The sequence below is a fragment of the Lontra canadensis genome, unplaced genomic scaffold, assembly GCF_010015895.1.
Source record: "Lontra canadensis isolate GAN:19392208 unplaced genomic scaffold, GSC_riverotter_1.0 scaffold66, whole genome shotgun sequence".
NCBI lineage: Eukaryota > Metazoa > Chordata > Mammalia > Carnivora > Mustelidae > Lontra > Lontra canadensis.
In genome coordinates, this window is record NW_022631060.1 from 581,490 (window position 1) to 596,880 (window position 15,391).

Genomic DNA, 15,391 nt, shown 5'->3' on the forward strand with positions numbered 1-15,391 from the left:
GGTTTCAAAACAATAAGACAGCCATCTCAGTGCAAGTCCCTAGTAAAATTCTGGAAACACGTGATTGAACAGATAATTTATAGGCATTTTGGAAAGCGTGGTGATTACTAAGGAGATCCCATATGAAGTGACCCAAGATAAATCATGCCAAACGCACTTTATTTTTAAGATTTATTTATTTATTTGACAAACAGAGATCACAAGCAGGCAGAGAGGCAGGCAGAGAGAAAGAAGGGGGGGAAGCAGGCTCCCCGCTGAGCAGAGAGCCCATTGTGGGGCTCGATCCCAGGACCCCGGGACCATGACCTGAGCTGAAGGCAGATGCTTTAACCCACTGAGCCACCCAGGTGCCCCACACTTTACTTTTAAAATAAAGCTTTTCAGTGGTTAGATTTATATCACTATGGTAGTGTATTTTGATCATATGAGAAGATCTGATAGACTTTCCATGGTATTCTTGGAGAGATGGTTTATTACAGATTGGATGGTGAATTTTTTTTAAAAGATTTTATTTATTTATTTGACAGAAATCACAAGTAGGCAGAGAGAGGGAGAAGCAGGCTCCCTGCTGAGCAGAGAGCCCAAGGCAGGGCTTGATCCCAGGACCCTGAGATCATGACCTGAGCTGAAGGCAGAGGCCTAACCCTCTGAGCCACCCAGGCACCCTGAATTGGTTATTTTTTGATGCAAAATATACCATTTCAACCTTAATGACTTACAATATTTATCATTTTATTTGTCCATGTTTCTATGGGTCAGCATTTTAGCTAGTTCAGCTGGGTAGTTCTTTTGCTGGAATCACCAATGTGACTGCATCATCTGGTGGATCAGCTGGGGTTGGTCTAGGGAACCTTCTTGATAGCCAATCTCTAGGTGTTATCCTAGCTCCAACTTCATGTGGCAGTCGCTGGACAGCAAGAGGGGACAGATACCAAAAGAGTAAGTATAAGCTTCTGCTTGCAATATATTTGCTAATGTCCCATTGGCCAAAGCAAGTCACATAACCATGGGGGAAAGGGGCCACACAGAAGCATGGATCCACTGGAGGCGGTGGGGGGGTCATAATTGTGACAGTGTACCACCAGTGGTATTTACTGAGTATATTTCTAGCTGGCTGGACAACGATTCCCAAGTAGGAGGACTATAGATGTTCATTTGTATTTTGTTGTGGATATTGGTTAATGATTTGGACAAAGGAAATGAAATATGATTGTAATTTTGATCATGTCATAAAACTATGATGAATAAAATCCTGAAGATGACTGTGGCAGTTTGGATCACTTGGCCCAAACCAATTAAAAAAAAAACCCCAATATATCAGTGTTAGATGAAAAGTCCTACAGGGGCTTCTGGGTGGCACATTTGTTTAAGTGTCTAACTCTTGATTTCAGCTCAGGTCATTATCTCAGGGTGGTGAGATTGAGCCCCATGTTGGACTACTGAGCTGGGTGTGAAGCCTGCTTATGATTCTCTCTCTCCCTCTGCTCTTCCACCCCTACCCCCACTTACATGTGCATGCTCTCTCTCTCTCAAAAAAAAATGTCCTACATATATATTAGTAAAATAAATTGTGATCAGGCAAAATTGAAAGTCAAATGAAATGATACGGAGACTTTTATTTGATACCAAATTTATGAGAGGCTAAAATGATCAAGGTGAATTGATAGAAATGTAGTTCATAGGTCATGAAAAGTAACAGTTCCCCAGAACAAGATATTCCCACTGCATTGTGTTTATCTCTGGGTGAAAATTTGTAGAAGGATATGGAGCTAGGGAAAATTTAGAAGGTGACTGGTGTGCGAGCATTTAAATATGATCTCTTGGAGAGAAAACTGATGGAATATTTGCTCTAGAGAAAAGAAGACTAAAGACTTAAAGAAGATACAAAATCTGTTCTAGTACTTGGAAGAACTGTCAAGGAGAAGAAATCTCCAGAGGGCCAAAATAGGATCAGTGGGAGGAAATTGCCTGTAGATGGATTTTAGCTCAAACAAGTAGGTGGTATTTTGACAACCAGAGTTGTCCAACAAGGAATGTGGTGTCTTACAAGTGAATGATCTTTCTCCTTGGAAGCTCAAGCAGAGTCTGGAACACTGAGGTGATGTAGAAGGGATTCTTGGGGAATCAAGATTCAACACTTCTTTTCCTATATTTTCATTTGTTAAATTAAATAACATTTTCTCCATTACTATTACCCTTTTTATCGCTAGGGTGCTCTTTAAAAGTCACAAACACTGATTTTGTATCCTGCTACATTACTGAATGGCTGTATGAGTTCTAGTAGTTTGGGTGTGGAGTCTTTTGGGTTTTCCATATAAAGTATCATGTCATCTGTGAAGAGCAAAAGTTTGACTTCTTTGCCAATTTGAATACCTTTTATTTCTTTTTGTTGTCCGGTTGGTGTTGCTAGGACTTCTAGTACTATGTTGAGTACTAGACTAGGACTAGGACTTCTAGTACTATGTTCATAGTGGTGAGAGTGGACATCCTTGCCATGTTCCTGATCTCAGACAGCCTTCAAATTGAGAATGATATTTACTGTGGGTTTTTCATAGATAGATTTTATGAAGTTGAGGAATGTTCCCTCTATCTCTATACTTTGGAGAGTTTTGATCAGAAATGGATGCTATATTTTGTCAAATGATTTTCCTGCATCAATGAAGAGGACCATGTGGTTCTTCTCTCTTCTCTTATTGATTTGTTCTCTCAAATTGATTGATTTGCGAATGTTGAACAACATTTGCATCCCAGGGATAAATCCTACCTGGTTGTGGTGGATAATCTTTTTAATGTACTGTGGGATCCTATTAGCTAGGATCTTGTTGAGAATCTTGGCACCCATTTTCATCAAGGATATTGTCTGAAATTCTCTTTTTTGATAAGGCAAGGAAATAAAAGTGAAAATGAATTTTTGGGACTTCATTAAGATAAAAGGCTTCTGCACAACAAAGGAAACAGTCAACAAAACAAAGAGGCAATCCATGGAATGGGAGAAGATATTAGCAAATGACCCTACAAACAAAGGTCAATAAAGATCAATAAAGAACTCTTCAAACTCAATAAAGATCAATAAAGAACACTTCAAACTCAACACCCAAAAAACAGATAATCATGTCAAAAAATAGGCAGAAGACATGAACAGACATTTCTCCAAAGAAGACCTATGGATGACTAACAGACCATCATCCCTAGCCATCAGGGAAATTCAAATCAAAACCACATTGAGATATCACCTTACACCAGTTAGAATGGCCAAAATCAACAGGAGAGGAAACAACAAGTGTTGGAGAGGATGTGAAGAAAGGGGGACCCTCTTACACTGTTGGTGGGAATGCAAGTTGGTGCAGTCACTTTGGAAAACAGTATAGAGATCCCTCAAAAAATTAAAAATAGAGCTCCCCTATGACCCTGCAATTGCACTACTGGGTATTTACCCCAAAGATACAGATGTAATGAAAAGAAGGGCCACACGTGCCCCAATGTTCACAGCAGCAATGGTTAAAATCACCAAGCTGTGGAAAGAGCCAAGATGCCCTTCAACAGATGAATGGATAAAGAAGATGTGGTCCATATACACAATGGAATATTACGCAGCCATCAGAAAGGACAATTACCCAACTTTTGTATCAACATGGATGGGACTGGATGAGATTATGTTGAGTGAAATAAGTGAAGCAGAGAAAGTCAATTATTCCATGGTTTCACTTGCTTGTGGAGCATAAGGAATAACATGGAGGACATTAGGAGAAGGAAAGGAAAAGTGAGCTGGGGTAAATTGGAAGGGGAGAGAAACACGAGAGACTAGACTGTGAGAAACAAACTGAGGGTTTTGGAGGGAGGGTGGTGGGGGGATGGGTGGGCATGGTGGTGGGGATGGAGCAGGGCACATATTGCATGGAACACTGGGTGTCGTGTATAAACAATGAATCTTAGAACACTGAAAAAGAGATAAAAGTAAATAAAGATGTGGAAAGAAAAGAAAGAAAAAGAAAAAGTCATGAACAGAATCATGAGTTTTCATTTTGGTTAATGAAACAAAAATATGTAAAAAAAAAAAAAAGAAGAAAAAAGACAAAGGTCCCCCTTCCTTTGGCCAACTGAAAAGCCTCCTCTCTCTCTCTTTCTCTTGCCATTCAGAGCCTCCTCAGCCAATATTATTGTGTGAAGATAACTTAGTATTTAGATATTTATTTATTTATTATTTATTTTATTTATTTATTATTTTTTAGAGAGGGAGAGAGAGAGGGAGGGGAGGGGCAGAGATAGAGGGAGAGAGAGAATCTTAAGCGGGTTCCATGTTGCAGGCTCAGTCTCATGACCCTGAAACCATGACCTGAGCCAAAATCAAGAGTCAGATGCTTAACTGATTGAGCCGCCCAGGTACCTCTAGATTTTTAAATACTTGTGCTGTCATCCTGGATATATCTTTTTTGGTCATTTTTGTTTCCTTTTCTAAAACATGAAGACAATTGTCCTTACTATGGGCTAAGTGAGATAACCCACAGGAAGTGCCTAGCAGATAGCAGGTGTCCAGTAAGTGTTGATGCTTGTCCATCCATGCCCAGGATATCAGGCTACCCTCCATGATACAGCTTTATTTCCATTACACAGTAGCATTCATCTCTTCCAGTGATCCTAGAATAGTGAGCCATGCTTCAATTTGCTGAGGACATTCCTGGCTCACATTGTCTCAGCATAGTTATTAATAGCATCCCAGTCATTCTCTAACATCCAATTTCAACATGTCATGGGATCATCCTACTAGAACTTCCTCAGTGCCTTCCTTAGGGCATCTTTCAGTTCCTTGTTCCTTATGCTGTAGATCAAGGGGTTTAGAATGGGAGTGATGAAGGTGTAGACCACGGACACCATCCGGCCCATCTCAGGAGAGTAGCTGGAACTGGGGGACAAGTATATAAAGCTGGTGCAGCCATACTGCAGGAGGACCACTAAGATATGAGAGGAGCAGGTGGAGAAGGCTCGGTAGCGCCCTTCCGCTGACCGGATCCTTAGAATGGCTGCCACAATGAAGACATAGGAGATGGAGATTAATGACAGGGGGATGCTTAGGACGATGAAGCTGATGATATACAGGGCAGTCTCATGAATGTGTGTGTCTGCACAGGCCAGGCGCATGACTGCAGGCATGTCACAGTAGAAGTGGTAGATCTCATTGTTGTTGCAGAATGGGAGATGGAAGATTAAAATAGTCAGTGGCAGCGAAAGCAGGAACCCTAGCACCAGGGACCCTACTATCAGCTCCACACACAAGGGCCAGCTCATGATGCAGGTGTATCTTAAAGGGTAACAGATTGCCACGAACCGGTCATAAGCCATGACTGCAAGCAGGACACAATCAGCTCCACCCAAGAAGACGAAGAAAAACATCTGGGTCCCACATCCAGGGATGGAAACAGGAGTTTTGCCCCTTGAAAGGAGGTTTGCCAAGGCCAGGGGGGCAATAGCAGATGTATAGAAGATTTCCAGAACTGCCAGGTTAGCCAGGAAGAAGTACATGGGGATGTGGAGGGAGTGGTTGATCTGGACAAGGACCACAACAGTGGTGTTTCCACTGAGGCTGGTCAGGTACATCACCAGGAAGGCCACAAAAATCCCCATCTGGATCTTAGGGTCAGTGGAGAATGGATGAAAGAAGAACTGTATCTTTGAAGTTTTATTTATTTCTTCCATGGGTAGTGTATTTGATCTGGGAAAAGGAAAACTGGCATGCATCTCTAGGCCGCTCCCATGCCATACGATGCATTTGCACTCCCCTGTCATCGTTAGAGCACTTTCTGAGGTACCTCAGCGATTACGTGCACACACTTTCATGTTGGTGCAGATCATGGAACGTTATAACGCACGCGTTTGGCACCCCTCACCTTTCCAACTCTATGCTCAAATACAAAGCCCGAGAAATCCTCAGCAGTAGGGATTTAATGCTCTTTGCTTTGATTTTGGTGCCTAGCACAGTGTCTGATATAGAAAGCTCTCCAACTGGTAGTTGCTGAACGAATTAATGAGTAAAGTCAATCTAAAGTTCAAAGTTACAAAATAGGTAAAATAGGGCTTTAATTCATTATGTGAAACTTGAAACAAAAATGTCTTAGGAAAGTTTCATTAGATGTGTGTTATAACTTAAAGAGAGCCGTGGTCCTGCTACATGGATAATACAGCACAAAACGCAATTTAGCGCAACACAGAGAGATGTTATTAACTCATCCTGCTTCCTCTCCTTTATCCAATTTGTCTCTAAATACTGATCATTTGTCCAACAAAAATTTCTTATATCTATTTCTTTGGTCCTTTTCCACTGCCCCAGTCCATCCTATCCATTGTTATCTGATGTTTGGATTCTTATGATAACCTCTTATCTCTTCTCCTGTTTCCTTCCTCTTCCATTCATCGTCCATCCTGCTCTCCATGATCACATCACCCATCTGCTTCAGTGCCTCTTTTTGCTTACATGACAACCTTCGTGCTCCTCTGCTGATTATTCCAGTCTCTCTTGGACATGACGGTTTGAGGCTAATGCCACTATGGCCCCAATTACCCTGTCATGTACCATATGGTCTACTCAATGGCCTCTTTTCCATAACTTCCCTTCCTGTTTCACATACTTCTGTTCTCCTTCCAGTTAGAAATCTAATCTTCTCTCTTTTGCCCAACTATTAAATTCTTGGTCATGTTCTTCTTTTATAACATCTTCCTAGGCCACTCCAGTTTAAACCTCTCTCTCCTTTTTCTGAAATTCTGCATTGCTCAGTGTTATGATTTTAGTGCTAATACACTGTCTTTTGCTGTATCTATTGGTTCTTTCCCAAATTATATTCTAGGTTCCCTGAGGACAAGGTATCTTACGACAAATGGTCATTTATTCTATGTTAAGTGTTAGGCATTGTGAAAAATGATTTATGTGCATTCGATCACTTGTTCTACAAAACTACTTTAGGAAGCCTGTACTATTATCACCCATTTTACAGTTGAATACAGGCTCAAAGAGGTTAGGAAATGTTTTGGAGTCACACAGGTAGAAAGTGGGAGAGCCAGGATTTAACACCATCTTCTTGACCACAGAAGTCTTATGTTTAATCTAGGTTCATACTATACCACTTCCCTCTATACTACTTCAGATTTCCTAAGTGACTTTGTTATTTGATAATATTTCAGCCATCGGTAGAACTCTAGATGGCCTATGGTAAAAAAGCACCTAAGATATGAGACCAAAAACATTAGATTACTTATTTTCAAACTTGAGAGTCATAATTACAATCTAGATGATTGTTTTATATTGTAAATTCTGCCCCTAACAATGCAACAAAAAGAATTTCCCTCATTTCTTTTTTTTTTAAGATTTATTTATTTATTTGAGGGAGAGAGCAAGAGAGCATGAGCGGAAGGGACAGAGGGAGAGGGAGAGAGAATCTTAGCAGACTCCACGCTGAGTGTGGATCCCTATGAGGGGCCTAATCTCATGACATTGAGATCACTACCCTGAGATCACTACCCTGAAGCTTACAACCTGAGCTGAAACCAAGAGCTGGATGCTTAATTGACTGCACCACCTAGGTGGCCCTCCCTTCTTTCTTTTATAAGGAGCAGAGAGAAAGGGTTTGGTTAAAAACCATGATATTTGGGGATGCCTGGGTGGCTCATTGAGTTAAGCCTCTGCCTTCCGCTCAGGTCATGATCTCAGGGTCCTGGGATTGACCCCCGCATCAGGGTCTCTGCTCAGCAGGGAGCCTGCTTCCCCTACTCTCTCTACCTGCCTCTCAGCCTACTTATGATCTCTGTCAAACAAATAAATAAAATCTTAAAAAAAAAAACCTATGATATTTGGGTCAAGATGGAGGGAGAGTGGCTTAATTTGTCCTCCATAAGAGATAGCATGGGGACAAAGAGAAGGTCCTCTGCGACCCAGGACTCAGGGTCCTGAGTGATACCCGAATAGTTTTCATAGGAGCCTACAGTTTTAATCTCCTGCCTTCTGGTGGTTAAGAGTCTAGTCCCAAAACCAACACAATAGCCTTGGGTTGAACCAAACCTATGCGGGTGATACAAATGAATTACTCATTTCATAAGAATGCTAGTGATGAAAGGTCCCAATGGTAACTTCTGTTCATTTTTTTTTTCTCACTTACCACCCCTTGGACACAGGAAGTCCTCCTAACCTCTTGGACAGCAGTCCACCAGATCTCCTCAAAGCACTTATGTCTAAATGCAATGCATAGGCTGCATTGGCTTCATTTTATTACAAGGTCTAGAAAAGGGAAGAGGAAATTAAACATAGAGAAATACCATGAAATCCAGGGTGCTGAATAATAAATCCAAGTACTGGGGCACTGGGTGGCTCCATCGTTGGGCGTCTGCCTTCGGCTTAGGTCATTATCCCAGGGTCCTGGGGTCGAGCCCTACATCGGGCTCCCTGCTGGGAGGGAAGCCTGCTTCTCCCTCTCCCACTCCCCCTCCTTGTGTTCACTCTCTCTCACTGTGTTTCTCTCTGTCAAATAAATAAAATCTTAAAAAAAAAAAGAAATCCAAGTACTGAATTATCCAGTATATTGTCTAACTAGTCTCTTCATTTCTTTTTTTTTAAATTTTATTTTTTATAAATATATATATATTTTTTCCCCAGGGGTACAGGTCTGTGAGTCGGCAGGTTTACACACTTCACAGCACTCACCATAACACATACCCTCCCCAATGTCCATAACCCCACCCCCCTCTCCCAACCTCCTAGTCTCTTCATTTCTTTATGCAGAAGTTCCCCACTCATTGTGATCTCTGCATTGTGACAAGATGAAGATATAAGTTAGGTTCTATCTCTAAGCTATATCAACTTTAGGCTCTATGCAATGCTTTTGTAAATGCAAAGAAGAAACCAATTAGGCACATTTCAAAAGATGGTCTAGAACTTTCAGATATTCCTTCTAGATGATGCCAAAATATGGAAGTAAATGTTGGTCATCGTGCAAACAAATAATGGAATGCTTTGCTGACAATTCTTTATATAAATCTGGAGTGATGGTGGTGGTTGTTTAGGTCTGTGCATGCTTCCTAAACTAGAATGTGTACATTCTAGAGTCTACAAGGTACAAAACTGTGTCCAGGACAAAATGAAGTCCCGGGATCAACATGGTGCAGCTTTCTTAAAAGGTCTCTTGTAACTTGAAGGTTCTTGGAAAATCATTTCATATAAAAGAAACTGGAGATGTATACCTAAAAGGAAGATCTGCATGAATTTTGGGGGATAAAAAGATTTCCATGAAATTTCTTACTTGTGGTTGCTCACGAGGTCTTTAGGAATATAAATTGTTTCTAATGCTGATTAATTAGTACTTAAGTAGAAAAGTTTTAGATGTACTGATTTAGACCATGGATTGGCTATTACCCAATGAAAAATAATTTTCCAAACTTCCCAAATATACAACTCTGATTTGGAACAGCTCCTTCATTATTATTCCAAAGAAAACAACCAAAGTAGTAGTCAACATTTTCTAAGATAAGTATGGCTCAGAGAAAACTCCCAGGGGATAGCTAGTCTTTGGAAAGATGGTTTATCATCTCCTGAGACTGGTTACCATCATGCAATGAAGAATATGGCTCCATGAGTTCTTTGTCCTTCATGTAATTCCTGTCCAAGCTGACTAGCGGCCCACAGAAGGTTATAGAGGCCCAGAGAATCAGAGCACTGCCAAGTGACCAGGTCTGTCTCTTCTGAAAAGGTTGCTGGGTTTGTCCAAGGTCCCACAAGTGGGTCCTTTTTTAATTCATCATTTAAATATACAAGGTACTGTAGAGGATGTGAAGATGATTGAGATGCCATCTGTGGAGTCACAGGGACAAGACTGTTGGCTAGATTTTCCCTTATTCTTGTTCTGTTTAAAACACTTGCTCCTCCCTTGTCAGCTTCACTCAATTTGATTTAATTTAATTTGTAGACAGCATTTATAACACAGGGAGAAAAGGTGGTTAAAAAGTGGTGTTTTAACTAAGTCAGTAAACTGACTCTTTGGTTATATGACCAAACAATCTTAGGACAATGCATATATTAAAAAAGCATATAATTTGGGGGAGATGATCCTCCTAAGAAAGATGGTAGAGAGTAGGCTATGTTGGAATAAATGATGTGTACTCAAATTCCAGCTTTGCTACTTACTAGTTTCGTGATTTGCTAAGTCACTTGCCCTCTCTAAGACCCCATTTGTTCAGAATGGCACCTCACTTCTTCACAAGGTTGCTGGGAGGTGAAAATGAAATTATGTCTGTACAAGAACCTACTGGAATGTCTCGCACATACTAACTGCTCAATAAAATATATTGACTCATTGATTCCTTTCATTATCTATCTTTTTAAAAAATATTTTATTTATTCATTTGACAGATAAAGATCACAAGTAGGCAGAGAGGCAGGGAGAGAGAGAGGGAAGCAGGCTCCCTGTAGAGCAGAGAGCCCAACGTGGGACTCGATCCCAGGACCCTGAGACCACGTCCTGAGCCAAAGGCAGAGGCTTAACCCACCGAGCCACCCAGGTGCCCTTCATTATCTATCTTGAGACCGAAAAAGATTTAAATTGCTGAATGGGTAGAATGCCTGGCAGGTCTATCTGATGTTTCCTGGGAAAGATTTTATGTCACATCTGGTTCCACTTCTAGTTTCCTGTGTCACCTTATATTGCAGAAATCCCTCTTTAAATAGAATGAAGAATGACCACTGTTTCATAAGTTAGTTGTTACAGCTAAAAGAGAGCTTATATAAAATGTCTTGGCTTTGGGTTTATCTGGTCTAATTGACTTACATGGCATTGCACTGAATATAGCACAAAGTTAGACTCACCTGAAGAGGAAGGTGAAATCTTAACTCAGAAGTGTCGATTGTGGGAGAAACAGAGAAGAACAATGTTATAACCATCATTCACAGGGCAACAATCCTGTCTGAAGCACAAGTATCTGTGGCTTTTGGAGATGCTCATACCAGCTGTAAGGTCTATTCATACCTAGTCAAACAAAATGTTCCAGCATCCGATGTATCCAAATAAAAGGTATATTCATCCTTACAAGACATTCTTGAATAACATTTTCTATATGTTTGAATATATATGAATTTCATATATGAATTATGAATTCATAAATATCATTCATAAAATGAAATTCAAGTTTTGTATGCATCTATATATCTGAAGAGATTAGATGTCTGAAGAGACTCCTTACTTTCTGGAAGAGAATTTTGTGAGAATTTCCTGGCAGTAGCATCTGGTAAGAAGGAGCACCAATGTGATATAGATTTATTGCTAACACATTGAGTCATATGGAATTTGTTTCTGAAAGCCAATAATGGTAGCATACAGACAATTTCACATGGTTCAATACAGTACTTTCATAAACATATTTTGAATATGTCAAATGAGATATTCAGGCATGCGATAAAAAGTTATTCTCCTTCTGAATAGCAGTGGGTGACATTTATTGGTCCCTGATATGCTGTGGTGATCATTTTAAAGGCATCATTTCACTTCAGTGGTCCTTTTCAACAGGTCAAAAGACAATATTCAACAGGGACCTTTATTTCAGATGAAGAAATTCAGGCTTCTGGGTTTGACTGATTTTCCCAGCTGTTAAATAGCAGGGTAGAATTTAATTTCTATGTCAGTTTAGAAGCAAGTGTAAGCTTCGACCGTTCAAATAAACTGTACCATCACTGAGCAATGCACTATCTGTGAAGCTGAATGGTAAGTGTCCTAGAGAGAAAACGTTTTTAATTCTTTTTTTTAACTTTTTAAATTCTGATTGACCCTTATTAACAAAACTATTTCATTGGAAAATGATGTGCCACAAACCTTTCTCAGTTCATTGCAAGGTCAATGCTCAGTCCCTTAATTTGTGATCTCTCGCTTTCCTTTTTGCTCCTTCTTGTCTACTTCCTCACCAACTACCCATTTAATCACAATATTTACTTTAATAAATCCTTTAAAAATATTTGTTAAGGCTCTACTCTATGCGAGGCATAGCTCAAGTGTCTAGGAAAAGAAGGAAAAGTGTACAGAATGAGAGAAGCCAATGTTTAAAGAGCTGAAAATTGAGAGCAATAAAAATAGTAAAAGTCAAATTCATTTAAGTACCTTATGTTAAATTCATTTAAGTACCTTATGTTAAATTCATTTAAGTACCTTATGTTAAAGGACAGCATGCCTGGGGAGCACAGGCATATCTCTCTTTTTTTTGCAATAACGTTTTTTTGAAAAATTGCATGTAATTAGAATTATTTTTGAACATATAAGGGAGATTCTTGATGTGAAGGAAGCTTCTAGTCATTCCTTTTGTAATAGATGTTTCCTAATTTTTTAGCTTCTGTTAAGTTTGATGTTTGGAATGATGGATTTTTTTAAACTAGAGAAAGCCTTTGAAGTACTGACATCTGTATGTTTCAGTGCTACTTAGCAATGAACTCTTAATCTGATGTAGAGCATGATTCCTCAACCATTTTGGACCCAACCTCCTTCTTGCCATTCACCAATCTGAAGAGCATGAATTTTGTGGCGTGAGTTCTTGAGGTCCCCTTAAACCAGCCGGTATAAAACATTGCTTCTGAGTAGGAACTGAACTTTGACTCTGTCTGTGAAAAGTTCCATTCTTAGTTTCTCTTCCCTGGCCAGTGCTTACCATAAAGCTTGACCTAATTACAAGCTAGGGATTTTCCTAATCTCAAATCTGGAGTCTGGGCGGAAATTCTTACCTTATATTGGGCTTGTGTGGACTGCAAGCATTTGCAGATACACTTGGATCCTTTGCTAAACACTAAGGACCCAGGAGTCTGCCCCTAGGTCCTTTTGTCCTCAGAAGATCCCTGGGCAGGGATGCTCACTACTTCTAGATTTCACATATCTCACTGATTCAGGGCACTATGTGAAAACACGTCTCAAACTCAACCAATTCCTATCTAATCAGCTCTTAGCTTGAAGAAGGCATGTTCCATCCTGCCTTTTTCTTCTTTGTATAAGGTAACATCCAGGCTTTACTACTACATCCCCGTAGCCTAAAACCTATCTTTGAAGTTCCCCTGACATTCAGACTCGAAATTATCATCAAATAAGGACATTCGTAACTAATCTGGCTAAAGGGACATTCTTGGTCTCCTGAGATGACAGAAGTCTGCCTGGGAAGCATAAAGCCACAAGATTAAATACAGTGTTTCTTAAGAATTAAAATTGCATCAGGATTATCCCATTGGTACATCTTCCCTGGGGATTGTCTTTCAGTAACTTGTTGATAAATTCAGTGATGTGGTGAGTTGGGGGAAAGAAAAAATTATTATTTTCACTTGACTTATCTTGAAATCATGTTTTTTAAAAAGTTAATTCCTACATGCAGCGTTCTTTTTCTCCTTCTCCTTCTCCTCCCCCTTCTCCTCCTCCTTTTTTTTTTCTTCTTTTTTTTAGCAGGGAGGACATATTCTGCAATATCTCCTGCTCTCTTTACTTCCGGAAAATTAATTCCTCCTAATTTTACTTTATATTTCTGATATTCCTTCTTGGTCTACTTTGCTGGTTTCTTCTTTTCCCCTAACTTCCACTCAAGCTGGGTCTTGGTCCTAGGTCCTCTTTTCTTTTTACATTTTTTCCCCCAGATGATTCAATTTAGTTGTTTGGCTTTAAATACAAGCAATGGGCTGATAATTCTCAAATGCGTTATTTCTGGCTAAACTTGTCCTTGAACTTCAGACTTGTATATTCACTATTTGACATTTCTGTTAGATCACTAATAAGTGTCTTCTGTTCCATACATCCAACACCACACTCTTCACTCACCATCTACTTGGGTGTTCTGTATTGAACCGTCTAAATCCTGACAGTAATCTCTCAGTAATATTTGTTGAGATTAATGAAGACTGATGCTTCATTCAATATCATCCAAAGACATGGTTTTCTTTTAGTGTTCCCTGGAGAAATGAAGGACCATCTAAAGCTTTTTCTTTTTAGAAAGGTCATTCACAAAATTATGGAATGAAAAGGGATTTTATTTTTATTTTTTTTACACAATAAAACTTTGAAAAGGGATTTTAGAGGTCATCTAAGTGTTACCATCTCTGATCCCCATATCTCAAAGGCCCTTTGAGATTATTAATGGATTTTCCAAGGTAATTTTAATATTTCAAAAGCTCGAACATATGTCATATATTTTCCTGGGATGATTTTATATTATTGTTATTATTACTACTTTTGTTTTTGCTTATTTGATAGAGTTGGGCACCTGGTGGCTCAGTCTGTTAAGTGTTCAACTCTTGATCTTGGCTTATGTCTTGATCTCACAGTTGTGAGTTTGATCCCAGCATTGGGCTCTATGCTAGGCATGGAGCCTATTTTAAAAAAAGATGTAGGTAGTAATTTTCAAAACATGGGGTTTGGAGACCATATATATATATATGAATGGCTAAAGGAGGGATACCTGGGTGGCTCAGTCAGTTAAGTGTTTGCCTTTGGCTCCTGTCATGATCCCAGAATCCTGGGATCGAGTCCCACATTGGGCTCCCTGCTTAGCGGGGAGCCTGCTTCTCCCTCTCCCTCTACCTGCCACTCCCTCTGTTGTATGCTCACACACTCTCTCTGTGTCAAATAAATAAATAAATAAATAAAATCTTTGAAAAAAGAAAAAGAAGACTAAAAGAGTAGGTCTGAATTCAGACAGACTTGGATTTAAGCCTTAGCTCAGCCACTGGCTGAGTGCGCCTTTGGGTATGTTAATTAAACTTTCTAAGCCTTGCTTACCTTACCTGCAAAGTGGGAATGATAGTACTGCTCCTCTTTAAAATTTTGACTGTGAGGTTCATAGAGAAAACCGTAAATTTCGTGTGGTGCAGAGAATGTTGAGAGCTACTGATTTCATTCATCCTTACTTCCAAATATTCATCCTCAATATTTTGTGTTCCAGCTGAAATTGACAAATAAGAATTGTATATATTTGCGGTATGTAATGTGATTTTTTATATATGTATACATTGTGAAGTGATTACCACAATCAAGCTAAATAATATATCATTACCTCATACGGTTACTTTTTTGTGTGTGGTGAGAATACTTAATATATCTCTTCACTTAGAAAATTTCAAGTGTACAATACATTATTATTAACTGTAGTCACCATGTTGATACAGGTGGTATCCAGAATCTATTCATCTTATAACTGGAAGCTTGTAATCTTTGGCCAACATCTCCCCAATTTCCCCACACCCCAACCCTTGATAACTATTATTCTCATCTTTCAGAGAAGGAAACTGAGGACCAACATGTCAAGTAGCTCACCCTAGGGGATGTAGCTAGCAAGGGATGGCACCAAAATTCAAACCTATGCTGTCCCTAAAGCAGGAATCAGCAAACTGCGGGCTACATGTCACATC

At 39.6% G+C, this 15,391-nt stretch overlaps 1 protein-coding gene across 1 annotated transcript; it reads right to left on the minus strand.

Annotated features, from left to right (window-relative positions):
* Nucleotides 1-4,761: 4,761 nt before the first annotated feature.
* On the minus strand, nucleotides 4,762-5,691 carry LOC116880182 (olfactory receptor 10V1). The gene has a single exon (XM_032879038.1). It carries the CDS (start codon nucleotides 5,689-5,691, stop codon nucleotides 4,762-4,764), a length of 930 nt encoding a protein of 309 aa, XP_032734929.1.
* Nucleotides 5,692-15,391: the final 9,700 nt, after the last annotated feature.

Bases quoted from the DNA above. Each gene is read 5' to 3' on its own strand.
- LOC116880182 (XM_032879038.1), bottom strand. From the start codon at position 5,691: ATGGAAGAAATAAATAAAACTTCAAAGATACAGTTCTTCTTTCATCCA.